This window comes from Cynocephalus volans, chromosome 9 (genome assembly GCF_027409185.1).
Source record: "Cynocephalus volans isolate mCynVol1 chromosome 9, mCynVol1.pri, whole genome shotgun sequence".
In the NCBI taxonomy this organism is placed as follows: domain Eukaryota; kingdom Metazoa; phylum Chordata; class Mammalia; order Dermoptera; family Cynocephalidae; genus Cynocephalus; species Cynocephalus volans.
The window spans coordinates 80,626,058-80,645,957 of record NC_084468.1 but is presented as its reverse complement, the minus strand read 5'-3'; the positions used below and the strand labels follow the sequence as shown (position 1 = coordinate 80,645,957).

Genomic DNA, 19,900 nt, shown 5'->3' with positions numbered 1-19,900 from the left:
GGAGGAAATACTCCTAAGAACCCATGGGACAGCAGAAGCAAGCTGGTAAGTGTCTGAGAACAGTTAACTGAGAAACAGAAAGCACCGTGCACATCACAGAACAGTATACCCCACTGAGGATGGGTGGGGGTGTTCACACGCCTTCTGTAATTCCTGCATCACTGCTGGAGACCACTGTGGAATAAATTTCTCCACAGTTTGGAGACATACAATTAACAACTGTAAAAGACAAGTTACCAAAAAAAAAAAAAAAAAAAAAAAAAAAAATGGTGCCTGAGTAGGAGAAGGCAGAGAAGTATCTCAGGAAAAATCACAAACATAGATTTTATGTGGTTGGGAACAGAGGTGGAGGCAGTAGATTATTACAAGTATCAAAGTTCATTCACGAGTAGGAAAGCCAAGGAGAGAATACATGTCAAGGTCACGTGTGTTGAAATTGGTTATCAGGAACACAAGACTGGTCAAATCAAATTCCTTTAACGAAGTGTGAACTAACTTCATTTATCTTTGAAACAGCAATGTCAGGTTACTGGTCGAGGGTAGCCCTTCCCTGGGGGAGCTTCATAAGTAACACTCTGGCATCTCATCTCACCGATATGATATTCCTTCTCCATTCTACGGTCTTCCCCTTTTCACTGGTTGCTTTCCCAAGATCTGTGTAAAAAGGCTCAGCTTTTTCTATCCTAAATACAAAACAGATTTTCCTGTTTCTTGCATCCATCACAAACGTTTTAAAAAGTTTTATCCATAATTTATTTTTAGTTTCATTACCAAACTTCTCAACAGAGTAGTCAACATACCCATCTCTATTCATTCTTTCCCAGACCTTTGCAATCTTGCTTCATCCTCTGTCTGTCTCTGTGCTTTTTGTTCACTGTCTTCCTGCTGCTTAGAAAGCTCTTCCCTCCTTTCTCTATCTGATCCAATTCCACATGTCCTTTAATGCTCAACTCAAAAAGCACCTCCTTCAGGACATCATCTATGATAAGCTCCTTCCTTGACACTTCCGCCGTTACACACTTTGCCCCTGCAGCCAGAGGCAGAGTCGTTTTCCCTTACTACAGATGGCTCTGCAGCTCGGGGTGGATGTGTGTGTTCTGCCATTACATGCACCCTATAACTCTTTCTATCTCCTTCCCCAGTACCAGACTGTGTACTTGAAGAGAGGAAGTGAACTCTTATCATCATTGTATCGATAGTGCCTAGCACAGTATCTAGGATAAACTACATAGCAAATCCATGTTTATTAAACTAATTGAAAAAACAGACAAAAAAAACCCCCCTGCATCTCTGATACTGACTTTCTCCCAGACTCCAGTTCTGAACTTACAACCACCCTTTCTGGGAACCACGGTTAAGTACACACACTGTGGAGAATGATTGCTTGGAATAAATCCCAGATCTAACTCTTTCTTACTAGTTGTCTCATCTTGACAACTTACTTAAACTCTGTGTGCTTCAGTTTCCTTACCTGTAAGACAAGGATAATGACAATACCAGCTCAAAGGTTTATTTATGAGGATTGAATGAGTTCACTGGTTATAATGACATTAGAAAAGAAGGTAGTAAGTAATAGTAAGAAGATAGTAATATAAAAGTGCAAAAACATAGTTATGACTACCCGAATAGTCCATTGCTAGCTCAAATTTCACATGTTCCAAATTGAACTCTCAAACCTACTCCTCTGCCTTACTTGCTCATAACAATTAAGGACATCTGTTATGGGCTTGTATAGTCTCCCTTCTTTCATATGTTGATGTCTTAACACCCCGTACCTTAGAATATGACCTTATTTGGAGATAAGGTCTTTGCAAAGATAATTTAGGATGAGCTCATTAGAGTGAGCTCTAATCCAAAGTGACTGATGTACTTACAGAAAAGGGAAACGTGGATACACAGACCTCAGAGAGGGAAGACAATGGGAAGAGACATAGAGAAGACAGCCATCTAGAAGCCAAAGAGAGAGGCCTGAAACAGCGCCTTCCCTCACAGCCCTCAGAAGAAACCAACCCTGTCTTGTATCTTAACCTTGGACTTTTGGCCTCCAGAACCGTGAGACAATAAGTTTCTGTTGTCTAAGCGACCCAACTGGTGATATTTTGTTATGGCAGCTCTAGCAAATAAATACACCACCATGATCTTCTAGGACCCAGTTTAAAAACCTCAAACTTCTCTCATTCTCCATCTCCTGGCCAGATGAACTCCAACAATCTGCCCCTGAGTGACTCACTCCTGTGATCTTGTGTTCCATAACCAACAGACCCATATAGACTTTCGTCTTCTCTGTTGTAAACAGAGCACATTACTTCCTAAGGCTCCCCACCAATGGGCTCTCTGTAGCAAAAGCCCTGTCAGGTCTCCCTCTTTCTTAGCCCATAACTTCTACCTGCTTACTAGAGATACATGAATTGTTACCCTGGCTCTCAAGGGCCTTTGCCATCTGGTATACAGCCATGTTCCACACGGTGTGTGCCACAGCTCTCTTCATGTATGCTGTTTTTTATCTACTCTGAGCATACAGCCAAGGCCTTTGTGTTTGCTCGTCTTTTTGCTATTTTCACTTTAGCAAGCCGTTTTTCAGCATCTGCTATGTGTCAGATAGATGCTAGAAAAAACTGATTTAGAAGTTACCATTTCTTGAGCACCTACTAGGTACCAAGCCTCCCCTTTTTAAGGCATATTACAGTATATTTCATTAATCTGTATTATACTCTTAATATGTTGAAATCAGTAGTATTATTTCCATTTCACTGATTATGAAATGGAGGCTCAGAAATGTTAAGCAATTTGCCCACACACATGACCAGAAAGTGGCTGAGATGGATTTATATTAATGTCTGTTATATAGCATTTCTCTCTTATGAATTTCTACCCATGATACAAAGTCCAGTTCAGATAGGTCCTCTCAATGAAGCCTTCTCTGATCTCCTAGCCAGAAACAACCACAGATACTTCAGCCTCATCTATAGCAATTTTAGCATTCCAATTTATATTATATGTCTCTGTGTAATGTGTTTCCAATGTTCTAAAAGATTTTGTATTTCTTGAAGGAAAGAACCAACTCCTGTAGAATTGGAAATATTCTCTCTCTTAAGGAAAAATCTAGTGGTTCAATGAGATCCTATGTCATTTGCTAAACTCAAAAAGTAGGGGTTTTATATTTGTCCTTAAACTGCATAACAAAGTTCTCTATTAACATAAAAAATAGGTATTATTGACAGTTTTCACAAGTTTTACTCTTCTTATTGATTTATATTCTGCTTCAAGTTCATTGATCCAATTATATTATAGACTGTCAAAGAACTTCTAACACATTCCTAATTTACAGGCTTTACAGTGATACTTCAGGAGCTAAAGGAAGCATAAAGGTGCAATGAGGAAAAAGGTATCAATCAAATAAAGTCACCCAAATTAAAAACACTAACAATAAAACCCATGTGAAAGTTCTATCACTTTATGAAATTTAAAACTTGAAGTAAGGTGAAAATGTCTTGACAGTAAGCCTTTGCAAGGCAATAGCACGCATTTCAGAAAACAGAAGTATAATATCAATCACACTAGACAGTCTTAATTGCATTTTTACAAAGTTTCAAAGTTTTAAGTCAAATGAACAGTTATGATTAAAAATTTGAGGATGCAGCTTCATAAAATGTACAGTGGTCATCACTGTAGAATTTCAGACAGTTTTAATTATTTGTCTTGGTACAGAGTTCAAAGAGCAGAAGTAAATCTGCTATACGTTTTTGCAAAAGTAACCATGTTTAGGCAATAATGGCCTGATTCAGGTAAATCTTCTCTCAGAAGTAAAATTTTAACTTGAAAAAAAAATTAAGGATTAGTTAGACAGTTATGCACTTGTGAATTTATTCTTGAACTTGCTCGATTCATTCAGGTCAACAGCACTTTTAACCCCCCATAAGACTTCTTACAATTTTCCTGGCTATGTGCCTAAATACATATAAATGCGAACATACTCAGCAATTAACTGGACAGTATGGGGTAAATGAGATGAGCAAGGAATTCACTGTGCGATCTCCATTAGTGTTAATGAGAGTTGTGTAGTTAATTCCCTCACAGTGCTCTTCATTTTCACCTCCTCTGTGGAGATCATTGCAAAGCATTTAAGTTTTACACCCAACCCCTACCCCATGACAATTTTTGCTTACCTCAGTAATGAAGGATTTGGCTGTGGCAGGATTCATAACAAGGATGGCTCGCCTAAGAGTGTCTCGATAGCGATTCAATTCCTCTATTCTCATGGTATCAAAGAGAGTGGTGATCATTTTATTGATGTTGTTTTCTACCTTCTGAAGTGCAACATCCATCCCCTGCTGAGATACTTTGTCCAAAAACTCCTGTATTCCACGGATATCTAGGAACATCAAAAGCCCATCAATATGTGAATTATAGCACAGAAGGGAGACAAAAGCTTTTTCACTTACATCAGAATAGTTTATTGTACACTATTATAGGCTGTCTAAAATTACTAACTGAGTAGCTGATGAAACTCTCAATTATGAAATTTAGAGTTGACGGATTCCTAAATTATTTCAACACTGGAAATGTTGGAACAGAGTTGTGGGAGGCAGTTGGGGAGGAGCTTTACTATCCTAAAGTAAAACATGAGAAGAAGGAAAGTCCATTCCCTGTTTTCCTCAATATTAATGACTGATATTAACTTCAAGTAAAATATAAATATCATTGAGGGCAGATGAATCTGAATCAAGTTTACCGACATTTCTTAAAATAAGCAACAGTATCACTAAACTTGACATTCACAAGTTAAGTAGAAAGAGAATTGCAAGAAATCATCTTCGAAAGGTCTCATGTTACTTAGATCACAAATAAAATAGCTACATTTTTGCCTGTATTAAGAGAACCACGTCTTTAGCTCAAATATGAAAAACCTGGTAGGAGACAGTTTTCTGTTCAGAAGTATGGAGAATGTAATATGTTTGTAAAATACAAATTTTCAAAATATATTTCAGCATTTTAGAAAATCTTAAGCAGTGTTTTTGAATGTATCATTATCAGCAAAATAGTCACATGCCCATTCTAAAATAAGCAATGTTCTGAAAGGTTATCAACTTAAAATTCAGTGCCCATTTCACATTTAAATAAGGAAAGTAAAAAATAGTCTAAAGTATTTAAAATTTGTACTTTGATGCATATTTAATTAACATTAATTGTCTGAAATGTTGCAAACATTTCTTCTTAGCACCACATTGATTCTTTATAGAAAAAGTTATCTGAAATGATAAGCATGATTAGAAGGTGTACCTGGCACAACATAATCTTAATATACTAGATTAGCTTTTACTATATCATAAGCTATATTTTAATTATATATACAAGGCATAAAATGTTTAAAGGCAAAATATTAGAGAAAGATAAGAAATAAATGAGATTGTAAGGAACTTTTTATGAAAAATCCTTAATTGCATGTGATTGCATGCATGTAAATTTGCCTCTCTGGGGCAATAATTAATTCATGTATTTTTCAATACATTACCAAGTAAACACAAAATAATAAGCCCATAGAACGTGAAAACAATTAGCCACAAATTTGGAAACTGGCATTTACTCATAACAAAAGTTTATATTTGCAAGATTACAAATTACCTGTTAAAACAACAACAACAACAACAAAAAACTTTGCTTTCTTCTTCTGATTGCTTTTATTTTAAAACAATTACCATAAATATTATATTTTCAGTTATCCGATGGCTCTTAAAATCTTCAGAATAGATATCTTGTGTAAATTCTACTTATATTTCTTATTCCTAATTGTATTATAAACCCAGAATGTTACCATCAAAGCAGGTTAAAAGAACAAAAGCCTCAGCTGGAGCAGAGCAAGAGATGCAAGAGCTGGAATAATGAAGATTTTATGTATTCATTAAATATCCAAATCAGAAAGTATATAAGGGTGTAAGACACTGAAGCACAGGTTAAACACAGGGTTAAATCTGAGGGGACTTGGTAGACACAAGTGGAAGTATAATAACAGGACTATGTACACACTAAGCAGATGTTCACTAACTTTGGTGTGAATCCGAATCACTTGGGAAACTTACACAAAATACAAAAGCCTGGGTCCCACCCCAGAAACAATATGTCATTAGAATTCATGTCAGAGCAAATTTTTGATTTTGAATTGTAAGTTGTCATTATTTTATCTGAATTACTTAAATGTGGATCTAAATACAAGACAAACAAAATAAAAAGAAATACATTGAAATAGATCCAAGATGCTCTGAAAACAAAACATGATTAGACAATAAGGCTCTACACTTGTTTTCTATGAAATCGCAAAAAATAAGATACCAGTGAAATTTCATATCTCAACTTTGAGAAAATGTTTGTTTCAAGAAAAAATACTTATGAATACTCGATACAATGCCGTGTGTTAGGAGTGCAACAGTGGATACCTATACTCACATTGAGACGCACAATCGACAAGTAAACAAACTGATAAATACACACCACGCTGAGTGTGTGGAAGGAAACAATAAGGGTGCTCTGGTAGGTAACTGTAAGGTAGGAGGAAGATCTGTTTTACACAGAGTATTGGCGAAAGTTTCCCCTGGAAAACAAATATTTAAACTGTGATCTTAAGGATGAGAAGAAGACATTACCCAGGCAAAGAGATGGGGAGAGAAGACAACAGCTCAGAAAATGCCCCGAGGCAGTGAAGAGCTTGTGTTTGAAGAACCTAAAAAATTCCAGTGTGGTTGCAGCCTAGCTAGCCAGAGGCAGGGCTTAGTTTAGTGAAGCTAGATGGAGAGAAAGGGTCAGATGATGCAGACCTTTGTGAGGTGCAGAGACAGTTTCGACTTTATTCTAAATGTAGTTTTAATCTGTTGAAAGTTTTAAGTAGAAGATCTGCCTTAAGTGGATGACTGGCTGTGTGTGCAGAATTAAAAGCAGTTTAAGTCTAGAAGTGACTTGTTAGAGTGTATGATTCAAATTGGGCTTGTAAATTAATTCTCCTTGACTTAGAACAGCATGGATTTTTTTTTTTTTGATCAGAAGAAATATATTGTTATTTTGTCAGAAAAGTGACATGATAAAAGATCACTATTAACTTTCTGCTTCCTAACTCTGGAATTCTGGTTGTCACTTCCTACATACATATTTTCAAATTGGTTTGAACATTTTCCCTACCTGTAAATGAAGAAATATTTGTGTGTACACAAAATCCAGGGTGGTCTGGATTTTGAACAGTAGTTCCTACTATTGTTAATAATATTACATAACTTTAAGAGACCACCCCTACCCCACCAATAAGCCAGATTGCCTAAAATTTACTGATGCTAGCTACCCAAAATAGCAAGCATAGAGTACAAGGTAGATTCTTGGAATGCAGGAATGAAACAAACCATGATATGTGGCAATTACTAAGCTCGATGAAAGAAGAATCTGAATCATGCTATTAGCTGCTCCTTGTAAAAGAGTCATTAAAAGAGAGAATGGGTGTTTGATTTTGTTAATTGAAACACCAACATAATCAACTATCACATTCATTTAGATATATTATCTGTATGGTGATTAGTTGGCAGACAATGAGCTATGTTCCATGGGAAACAGACATAAAGATGACATGGTGCTTGACCTCATGGAGCTTCCAGGCCTGTGGGCATAACTCGATGCTCTTTATTGATAACAGAAAGCTAAATAGTAGTTTTAGTAGCTCCCAGTGATTATTAATTCTACTGACCAGCAACAACAGCAGCAAGTGGTAGAAGTTATTAAACATAAGTAGTTACTAAACATAAGATTAGAAGGGAAATTCATGTTTTTTCCTAGACACTATAAGGAAACTTGTTGTTGGGAAAATAGAATAGTTTAATCAGGCCCCCTCACCTCAGGTCTGGTTGGGTGTGGTGCAGCACATTCTTTGTAAACAAATTGTGTGTGAGGGGGTGGAGTTAGTGCACATGGAGTTAGTGCAATGTATCTTTTTAGTTTTGTTGCTATTCTTGTGTTCTTAGAGTTTTGTGGAGTAGCGGCCCTGAACTGCTGACTGGCAGAGCTTGCATCTAAAAAGAGAGCATGTTTACTTTGCTAGCAGCTACTCAGTTTTTCTTTGGACTTTGCTGGTAGCAGTTGAGTTTCTGAGTTTCTCTTTGGACTGCCTAGCTCCTAGATGTGTGTGTGCAGAAATAAAGACTACTCTTTCTTCAATCAAGGCTCCAAGGACTTTTTCCCGGTTACCTAGCTCATAGACCTGCTTGTGAAGGGCTTGTGACCCAGTCTGGACAATGGGTTTGAGAGGTCTGTGAGCTCCAGACCCAGCCCTAACTCTACACTTGTGGTAGGCAGAAAACGGTCTCCCCAAAATGCCCACATCCTAATCTCTGTGATCTAAGAATATGCCAGGTTGCATACCAAAGGCAAAATAAAGCTACAGATGGAATGAAGGTTGTTAATCAGCTGACCTTAAATAGGGAGATTATCCCATATTATTTGGTTGAGTCCAGTATAATCACACAGTTCCTGAAATTGGAAGAGGGAGAAAGAAGAAGAGAATCAAAATGAGATCTGACTCCTGAAGAATGGGTTGAGACTTTCGGAACCTTCAGCGAGAAGCAATGTTGCTGACTTTGAAGATGAGGAAAGGGATTGTGAGTGAAGAAAGCTGGATGACCTCCAGAAGGTGAAGGTGGCAAGGGAATGGATTGTCCACCAGAGCCACTAGAAAAGAACACAACCATGCTGACACTTTGATTTTAGCCCATTAAGATACTATTTCAGATTTCTGACCTACGGAACAGTAAAATAACTTGTGTGGATTAAGCCTCTAAATTTTGATAATTTGTTACACTAGCAATAGAAAATAATATAGAACTATAATCCTTAGGTTGGTATTTTTTAGATTGTAGTCAACTGATTTTTATTTTTTTGGAATCATGTAGAAAACTTGCTGAAAATTAAGATTTCTGAGCTCAAACCCATTCCTATGGAATCAGCAACTCTCAAGACAAAGCCTAGGGATTTTCTCACCCTAGGATTCTCAAGAGAACATATTGGGAACCAGTGCTCCAATTTCTTAACTTTTGTTGTGTCACAGACTCCATTGAGAAAATCATGAAGATTATGGATCCTCTCTCTCCCCCAGTAGATGTATATAGCCAGAACATTCTGCACTCCACCTAGATTATAGTCTCTTAGTCTAATCTGCTTGCTTCTTTTATGGGCAGTTATTGGAGAACCCAGAAAAATATATTGTCACTGCTCTTAATGACTTTTTTTTTTTTTTTTTTTTTAGCTAACCAAACTCTACGAGTATAAGAAGTTAAGATACAGATATTCACATGTTAGCTAGTAGTAAGACTTTTTGTTAAAACAGAGGAACATTTTAAATAAAAATATTAAGAAACATAACATATAAATACCTTTCCCCATAACCTTTAACTGTTTTGAGTTACTATTTAATCAAACTTTAGTTGTCTTCATGGCCAACAAAAACTTACTAAGCTATAGAAGGCTGGGTTCTCAGGGAAGCAGACTGAGATGGAGGCTGGAGAACGGGAAGCTTCTTGGGGACTTCTCTCAGGAATAACACTTGCGTGAGAAGGGAAGGGAGAAAGAAAAATGCCCACCAGTCAAGGAGGCCCGGGGCTATGATGCATCTCATTGGAGCTCTGCAGGGAGCTCTGAAATGGGGTGGCTTTCAGAAATGCCCAAGTTAGGGCTTGCGGCAGGAGGGAATTTACAGCCCGGCATAGACTTTGGCTGACAGTTGACTACCCTCCTTAGGAACTGCCCTTGGCTAGGGGAATAGCTGCCAGCATTTCCAGTAGTTGGGGGAATAAGTTCTTCAGTTTTGAAGGGGGATTTGGGTGGCACAAGTCAGAGTCCATCTGGAAATTTTCCTTACATTTATGCAGCCAGAGAGTTATTGTTTTGATTTTCACAGTAATTTGATGTGCAAAGGCCTGATAAATCATTTCTAGTCAATATTTCCATCTTCCCTTTATAAAACATCTTTTCCTTTTAGTTAGGGGGAAACATACTGCATTTGATGTCAAAAAACCAGGTTTGGATCCTTATGTTGCTACCTGCATAACCCTATTAACTTGGAAACAATTTCATAGTTGATGTCTTTTGTTTTTATCTTCCCTGTATTTCTACTCCTTTATTCAAATAGGAAGATGGACTTTTTACTTAAGAAATGAACCTGGACCCAGCACTGTGCTTCACATGTGCCCAGCCCTCTCTGTTTTATTTCCAAATTGTCATGTGTCCCAGCTGGATAATGTAAAAGAAAGCGTCTTTTCTTTTCTATTACAAGTTGAATGATGTAGTTTTGGGATTGCAGGAGCCAGCATGTCTACTGAAAAAGTAAGTAAAGTGAGCCAGGCAAGCCAGCTGTTCCCTAGACATGCCAACAACATGAATGAATCAAAAAAAGAAAAGAAAATCTAGTTTGAAGTGAACTTCTGTCACTTGCAAGAGAGAAGGTCCTCACTAATACTTTTTTTAAAACCAAACCTGGCAGTTTGATGATGAAAATGAAGGTACAGGTCCTGTCCTTGAGGTGCTTCTAGTTAAGTGGAGGTAATGAGAATTTAAATAGGAAATTATATTTTAATGTGATAATGCCAATAAAAGCAATGTAACAAAGGAATGGAAGCATATGGGAAGTAGCAACTGTCCATAACTTATCTATGCAAAAAAGAATTATTTCCCTAATTATTGGGTTGTTCAGATAAAAGGAAATAGGGTGTATGAAATATTAAAGCAGTTTATAAACTGCCAATTTCAATGCAATGCACATTTTCATTATCAAGACTTGATTATCCCTAATCAAAAGTCCCATTTGTTCTTAATTTCGTGCTGCTATCTTTTTGTATAGAAAAACAGAAAACGGAAGAAAATCTTCATAAGAACTAAAGGTTGATCTATGTAACAACCTCAGAACTTGACATTCTAGCATCCATCAATTTCTCTGATATTTTGATTGTGTTACCTACTTAGGCCAGCTTCTCACAACAACCCTCCAAGAGGGAGTGTCTAGTTGAATCTTAATGATTCATTTTATTAAATTGTGTAAAATAATGACTTTATTATGATCTCTAAGGTAAGATTAATTTTAATTTTTACTAAAAATGGTTTATATTCAAGTAGATTAGGGTAGAAAAATCCCAGACAATATTAGAATTTAATGTATAAACATATTTCAAGACTGACCCCCAAAAGACTTTAAACCAGAAAGATGACACCCTATTATTCATTCCATACCGGTGGTTGGCTCAAATAAATCACTTTCTGAATCAAGTCTTGGCTTACTATGTGCCAAGCACGGTGAGAGAATGAAAGAGATTGTTGAACAAAATGAAAAACCCCTGCCCTCATGGAGTATATTATCTTCACCACCTGATGACAGCAAAGACCCTATTATAGACAGAGGAATCTTGCAATACTACTCATTTTGCCAAGTTACAATGCAATTTAACTAAATTTAGTGGCATTCTCTGGAATCTTTCAAAATAGTAGTTATCACTATGATCATTGTGTTCAAATATTGCCTTTAAAATATCGAATCCAATAAGGAAAGAGATCTGTCACTAAGTTTCTGTGTCTAATTTTTTTTCCCTCTACTCATCTCTTCCTCCTTTGTGGCAGATCTAATCATTACATGATCATTTTGATCTCAGTTGGAGGAGGAAGACTTCAGCACTGCATTCAGCTAATATTGGTGTTTCTGAAATTATGACAATGCCAAGCCTTAAAATTAGTTTAGAACCTTGTCACTTTTTTTTTTTTTTTTTAGATAAAAAAGGAATATGTCACACTTCTGGATACATGAGATACATCATTGAGCTGAATGGGATTTCTCAACATTTGAATAGCAAAGCATAGTTTATAAATAGCTTCCTTCCTAAGAAAATAAGGCTTTTACCCATTGAGCAATTTTTAAAATTTTGTTTAAAAGAATCCTTACTTCAAAAAGAATTGGAGTCATTTGTTGAATATTTTTTTTTGCATTTGTGGTATATTTTTACTTTATATTTGAAAACATTGATAATAATATATTGTGTCAGATTCTGAGTGATACAGTCCAGCAGCAGTGAATTGAATTGTGTCCTCCAAAAATTCATGTATTAGAAATGTAAACCCCACTGTGACAGTGTTAAGAGAGTGCGTAATCCTATTAAGGTAATTGAAAGGTGGGGCCTTGAAGAGGTAATTAGATTGAGAGGACCATTCCCTAGTGAATGGATTAATCCATTGATGGTTTAATGGTGGCCATGGGTGTGGCTATGATGGCTTTATGAGGAAAGCAAGCGAGGAGCTTAGCCCTCTCTCTAGCTCTGTCATCCACCGTGTGAGATGCTTTGTTGCTGTGTAGAGTCACCACCAACAAGGCCCTCACCAGATGTGTTCTCTGGACTTTGGACTTCCCAGCCTCTGAAACTGAAAGCAATAAATATTGTTTATTTATGAATTACCCTTTTTCAAGTATTTTGTTACAAGCAACAGAAACGGAACAAAACATGGCCAATCACTGAAATTCTCTATTTGATAGAAATTGTGATTTGAACATAAAATCATAGTATTTCAGTATGAGAGGCATCTTTACAGTAATATCAAGTGATAATTGTTAAGGACATTTTACTCATGAACAAACCCAAAGTAGTAAAATATACAATTTTTACCTACTTGACATAATATGTACTAAAGCAAAGAAATAGTTCAATAAGATGCTTGGAATAATTACATGCTTGTTGATGCACATTGAAGTAAATGAGAGAACTGAAAGTTGGAAAGTAGCCAAATGAGTAATAAACAGCTTTAAGACTGTCTAGAGAGAAAGTCAGTAATATTATAGTCATCAGACATTTGAAAACACTCTCAGGGTAATCATAAACATTTGCAATCAATTAAGAGGAATGTGTCCATTTCATGGGACTTGATTAAACCTACATTAAGACTACATGGAATAAATGTGATTCTTAGAAATGCAATCATAAGGATGGCCATCCAATGTTCATTTCAAAAGGGCCTCCCATGTGGCAATCAAATTTGAAGGTCACTTGACTATATACTGGCCCTCACTTTGGGATCATTAAATCAATGTTTTTGGTATGCAGAGGAGCTCATAAACAACATATTTATTAATCCCTGAAGTTCGATTCTTTTTTGTTTTTGTGCATATCAGTGTCAAAAAGTATCTGCTTCTACCCAACATATTTGCTTTAGTCATTTTCATGCTGAGGTAGTTTATCAACACATTATGCACATTTAGGCCTCTGATTTTTTCAGAAATAGTTTAACAAATTATAGTAGAGATTTACATATGGTCAAAACTCTTGTTTTAAAATATGAAACATTGTCCTGAAACTATAAGAAAAATGTCAAAAAGGCTAAGGCCATAAAATAATTTTTAACTAAACAAAATAAATAAAGTCAAATAAATTCAAACCAAACTTAAGAATTGTATGTTTTAAAAGTTATTTTAAAATATTTGATTATAATGAAGAAAATTTATAATTTTGGTAATTATTTTCTTACAAGCAAGATTTCCTTACAACCAAAAAAGGAAGCGTATGTGTCTATATGTGCCTACCCTATACTCTTCCACCAGAAGTTCATCATGTAACTCAGTCTGGTGATGTAAAATTGTCTACATCCCTGACTAAATTATTTGGTTCGTGGATTGGCAAAGGACCCAAACAGGGTGTGAGATTTGATATATGGATATAAATCTATATGTATGATATGTAATATATGATATATATGTAGATAAAAGAACAAAAGAAGAGAAAGGATCTTTAGTACAATAATCTGTCAGAATATGCTCTAGGTCACCAGTGCCTGCTGTCTTGCTTGAGAGTAAAGCCAACACTTGAACTGAAGTAGAGATGAGGCTGTGCTTAAAGAGTATCTAACTACTTTTAATGAGTTCATGTCTCTATGTCATTACCGTAATAAACTGCTTAGCTCCCTATCATTGTATCCAGTCTCTACACTGGACCCATCCCAATAGATCTACCGATATATCTATCCCAATATTAGGCTGTGGAACCAATATCATTTCCAGGCAAGGGAAATTAAAGAATCCGAGTAGCTTATTTGATGAAGAGCACATCAATATTACTGATTGCACCGTTCTAGTAAAGCAGTTCTATCCAGTTCCACACCCTGAAATCCAACTTTTCTCTTATCAATACTCTCAGAATAGAATTCTTCCATTAAAGCAATGTGGTTTTTTTCCTATTGTATGGACCACCTCCTCCTATAACTTTCTGTTTTCTATATGATGTCAGTGCAAGACTTCTCGATTCTGCAATTTAGCCATTGGCTGATACATCTGGGAGCTACTAACCCCCACTCTTTTCGTTCAACAATTCTGATTTCATTCAACCTCCCTTTCATTCAACAATTCTGATTGGTAGAGGCAGGCTTCCTTTGGTAACAATTGAGGACAAAATTTCAACTAGTCCTAACCATTTTTGGCCAGATCAAGGAGTTCGCCCCCGAGTCTCAACTCTTCCCTAATTTCACCTTTGGATAATACAAGGCCAACCCCCCTTCATTTTAGTGCTTAAATCTCCACCCCCAAGAGAACATAAGTCGCATGTAACATACATGATGCCACACTGCTCATGCGCACTCATCCTAACTTGTATATGTATAGCAATAACCCAGCTCTTGTTGAATATGTATGAGTTCTCGTAGCTAGACCCTTAAGAGATTGTAACTGTCACCTGCTTGGTATAGGTCATGAGACTGGCCTCACTCTTGGCTTGCACAACCCAAATAAAGTTCCTTTCTGATATTGTTGTGATTCTTTTAGCATTCACAATAAACAAGGACCCTGTGGGTGTTTACCCATGAAAACACATCCATCTTAATTCCTTGCTTAGACCTCTCTGATAGTGACTGCCTGCACTACTGAGCTTCTTTCAATAATAAAACCCACCTAATTGACCACACTTCCTCTTGGAAAGCATTTGGTAGAAGGCATGAATAGCATGCTAAGCAAATCGAGGATGATGGAAAATTGGAAGGTTAGTCAATATATGCACAAGAAAAACATAGCATAAAATTTTTTAAAAAGCAGAAACTATGAGAAAACACAGAAAGGCACAGCATTTTTGTATTTTGCTAAAGAGAGGTTAAAGGTGTCACTTCTCTACGGTGACAAGACAGCATGTGGCATGCTATGTGATCAGTAAATGTGTCAGGTCTTATGCAGAGAGATTCAAAAATAAGAATAGACAGGGATAAAGACACTGAGAAAGGTGGAATACTTGAAGCCCACATCAAGTGGAAAATGGTAAATTACTTGTGGTGCTTAGGCAGTTGATGACTGAGGTGCGTTCAGGGTGGTATAGTAATTTTTTTACTTATTGATAAATGATGCTAAGCAAAAGAGACTATTTATTTTATATTATTACGGAAAATGTCTCATTTTGTCCAGTATATGGATTTTCAGTTTTATATAAAGAAAACTTTCTGACAACTAGAAATGTCCAATGTCCAACAGTGAAATAAGCTCCTTCAACAGTGTTAAAATCAAGACGGAGAGGAAGAGACCTGCTGAAATTTGTTGTTTCAGGTGCTTCATCAAGGAACAAAGCTGGTTGTATCAGAGTCACAGGGGGAGTTCTAAAAGTTTATATGTTGCTGGCCTGCCTAGCAAAAATTTGGATTCCAGGGTTCTGGGATGGGGCCCATGACTTTCAATTATTAAAAAGCTCTTCTAGTGCTTCTAATATGCTTCCAGTTTGGGGTTCTAAATGTCCACCAAATTAAATTCTGACCTTCTATTACTCCATAATCTCTAAATAATCATGACTCAATTATGCCATTTAGTTTAAAATTCTGATAGTTGTGCAAATTGATTTTCTACTTTTTCCCTCTTCCTTACCTTTTCTGGTCTTCAAATATCTGATGGGTTGCTCTATCTTGTAATTTTTATTGAAGTTCAATTTACATAAAATAAAATAAGCAGATCTTAAACGTTGAGTTCTAAGAGTATTTACTGTATTCCACTGTTACTACCACTAAAAACAAAGTAATGAATATTTCCATTATGACTGAAACTCATCTCAGGTCTCTTTCCAGACAATCCACCTAAGACACACAGATGGCAACCACTTTCTGGTTTGTATCACCATAGATTAATTTTGTATGTTATTGGACTTCATATAAATGGAATCATAGGGAATGTACTTTTTTTTTATTTCAGATTTCTTTCACTCAACATAATGTTGTTGCATATTTCATTAACTATTGCTAAATAATATTCCACTATGTGGATACACCAAAATTCATTTAACCATTCTCAAATCAATGGGAATTTGGGTTGTTTCTGGTTTGGGATATAATGAATAATGCTTCTATGAGCATTCTTATGCTAGAATTTGTGTGAATATATATTCTGATTTTCCTGAGTGGAATTGGTGGGTCATATGGTAGGTAGATTTTAACTTTGTAACAAATCGCCAAACAGCTTTCCAAAGTGGTTGTACGTTTTGCATTCCGATCAGCAAGTAAGAGAATTGCAGTTGTGCCGCACCACATCCTTGTCTGCATGTACTATTCTCAGTCCTTTTGCCTTCAGCTAATCTAGTGGGCCTAGACTGGTATCTCATTGTAGTTTTAATCTGCATTTCCCAATGGACTAATAACGTTGCTCACTTCTCGTGTTTATTTGCCATTTATATATCTTCTTATGTAAATTGTCTGCACCAGTCTTTTGCATATGTTTAAGTGTGTTTTTGATCTCATACTGAGCTTTGTAGGAATTTGTTAATATATATTCTCTGAGCCCTTAATATATTGTATACATTTGTATATGTTTTTCAGATATATGTACCGGAATTTATTCCTCAGATTGTAATTTGTTTATTTCTTTTCTCAATATTGCTTGTTAATGAGAAGAAAAATTTAATTTTCATGAAATCCAAGTTAAATTGTTTGCTTTTTTTGATTAGTTCTTTTTCATTCCTAAGAAATCTTTGTATACCCCAAAGTCATAAAGATAATTTCTTATGTTTTCTTCTAAAAGGTTTCTAATTTTAGATTTTAGTTTAGGTCTATGATAAATTTTGAATTAATATTTGTGTATGGTAGGAGATAAGAGTGAAAGTTCTTTTTGTTTTCCTGTCATACAGATACCCAATTGGTTCAGCACCTACTGAATTGACTTGGCATATTGTCAATAACACATTGACTGTATACATGTGGGTTAATTTCTGGACCCCTGGTTATGCTCCATTAATCTATTTGTTAATTTGTATGCCAATACAAAATAAGCCTTGAAATCATATAAAGCATTTCATCCATTTTTTTCTCTTTTTTTTTCCCCGAGATTATTGTGGTTATACAAGATCTTTACACAATCCATTTAAGTTTTAGAATCAGCTGCAAGAAATCTCGGGTATGCACTTTTTTTATTGGGAATATTGTGCTCTCAAGTAAGTTTGGTATTCGGTTAGCAAAGAAAAATGAGAGAATGGTTATTGTATAGGAAACAGCTATTTCTGATACATATGGGTCACCTGTTTTGATCCAATGACTCTCCTGTTCCCGTGCTTCCAATGATAATGTTAAAACATAGCCCAACAGATAGGAAAAGATGGACTCTGTGGCCGAAAGTGTTGGAGTGAGCAGAACTGAAGCCGTACTGGGACCTAAAACTGCCTGCCTGTGGAAAGGTGTGAGGATTTTAAAATGGACAGTTTTTTTTCCTTTCCACTCATTTTTTCCATCTGATTTTCTTATCTTGCTTGCTAAGGAGGAAAACAAGGTCGAGAAGTTAATTAGTACTATGCAAAGCTAGTTCTTTCTTTGAGACTTGTAGTGTTTTGAGAAATGATCAAGGCCAAATGACTGGAATCTGACCTTGGGCACCAGCCAAGTGCACTGGTGCAAATCAAAATCTTGCAGGGTCCTGAGATAACAGTGAAGGTGAAAATAGAAACCGGAGGACGCCTTGGTGAGACTTTGAACCTGACCCATAGACATGGACCCCTCGTAACACATCTTCTCTCCTGCTTTTCGTCTCCCACATTCCATTCCCTCAACCCCTCCTTTAAAAACCTCTCAGTAAATCTAAATTTCTGAGACTGGATAGCCTGCCATCTCCTTCAGCTGAATACATTGACTTTTCTAACACCACCCATTTGACTTCTGAGGGGTTTTCTTTTGTTATTTTTCTCTCCTTCTTAAGAGGGTGGATAGTCAGACCTGAGTTCGGTAACAAAGGAGACACCCTAAAATTATCAGACAGTGTCAGACAGCCATAGTGGAATGACAGGTTAGACATGTATCCCCATGCTTACAAAAAATTATATTACTGATTGTCATGAAACCCTTCTTTCCAGTAACTAGGCAAAAACAGCATTGGAAAGATAAGGCTCAATCAGCTACAGTTGGACAATCTCCGCACTGTCTTCCCAGGGACACCTGTGCCTGCACCAGCCTCCCTTCTCATTCCTGAGGGCCCACTATGGCTCCAATTAGACAGAGAACGGGCTCCATGGACATTCTTCTCCTAACAAGAATGGCTATATCAAAACCATCCAAGGCCAGTCTATGAAGTCTGCACAGTAACATACCTTTGTGCCTTATGATTCCATGTATGTTCACTCACTGAGCACACATTTGGCTTCCCCCATACCTATTCATAGCATTCCTTCAGGCTCGCTGAATATGTATATAGAACTGATCCCAGGAGGCATAAATACCATCCTTTTCCCTTGCCTCAGCAGAGCACATACCTTCAGTCTTGTCAGAGGCTGTGTTTCTGCAATCTGTAGAGTGTCTCTTTTGCTGGAAGGTAAAGTCCCCCTTTTTCTCTCTAGCTGATCCTGTAGTTGTTTTGCTAATAATAACTAAACCTTCTTAATTAACATATAGTGTTTTTACTTGATGTTAATATGTTGGAAATCTGCAGGCTTGAAGTCATTGTCTCACTTGAATGAATATGATTCTCCACATTTACTTTGTAAACTTATTTTTTATTCCACAGTTGGTCAGATATTAATCTTATTCTTATTTCTATAATGTCAAAATACTCTAGTGGTTGAACTCAGAGACTATGGAAGAGTGTTTGAATTTGGGCTTCTTGACTTTCTTTCAAATGACATGACCTTCCACTACCTCAGTTTTTTATTTGTAAAAATAAAAATAACAGCTACCTCACAGTGCTACACAAGAATTAAATGAGATAATATGCACATGTAAAGCACTTAGACCAGAGCCTGGATATAGTAAATGTTCTCTGTAAGACTAGCCCTTGTTTTATTCTTGGGAGATACTTCTTAGCAACCTTTTCATACTCATTCTACATGGCTAAGAGTACAGGCTGTATTGGACTTTAATCTCATCTCTGACACTTCTTAGTTATGTTTTTGTGAACACATTACCCATTAGTTGTTTCTCTTTCCCTATTTGTAAAATTGTGACAATAATATTTCCCACTTCATAAGGCTGTTGAGAAGATTAAATGATATAATTTAAATACCTATTCTAGTGCCTGGCAAGTAAAAATGCTTAGAGACACTATTTTTAATATTTTAATTGCTGCAAAACTTGATCACACTTTTTCTCTATATATTGTTTCTCTCAAAATCTGTTTCTCATATATTGTCACCTCTCAAAATCTTACCTAACTTTCATAGTCAAGATCAAAGTCTGCCCACTGAGCCTTCTTTAATCACTGCTGCCAAAATATAACACTTTTTTCTTTACACACCACTAGCTTTCAGTTTTCATCATTCATAACACTTAACCCACTATTTTCTCCACTGAGAGACATATAAATATTTTACCTCTTTTGTTAATTGTAAGCTTCTTAAAGGCTAAGACTACATTCTGTGAAACTTTTTTCTCACACTTTGTATTGCACTAAGCAAGTGAGGAGCTAATATTTCCTGAA

General features: G+C 36.3%; 1 protein-coding gene across 2 annotated transcripts in view; it reads right to left on the bottom strand.

Moving 5' to 3' along the window:
• GRID2 (glutamate ionotropic receptor delta type subunit 2) overlaps positions 1 to 19,900 on the bottom strand; it is a 1,394,934-nt gene that overhangs the window by 635,464 nt on the left and 739,570 nt on the right. For both annotated transcript variants that reach the window (XM_063108375.1, XM_063108376.1), the window contains one exon: positions 4,167 to 4,372. In XM_063108375.1, coding sequence (XP_062964445.1) covers positions 4,167 to 4,372 — 206 coding nt within the window. The remainder of the gene's footprint in view (positions 1 to 4,166; positions 4,373 to 19,900) is intronic.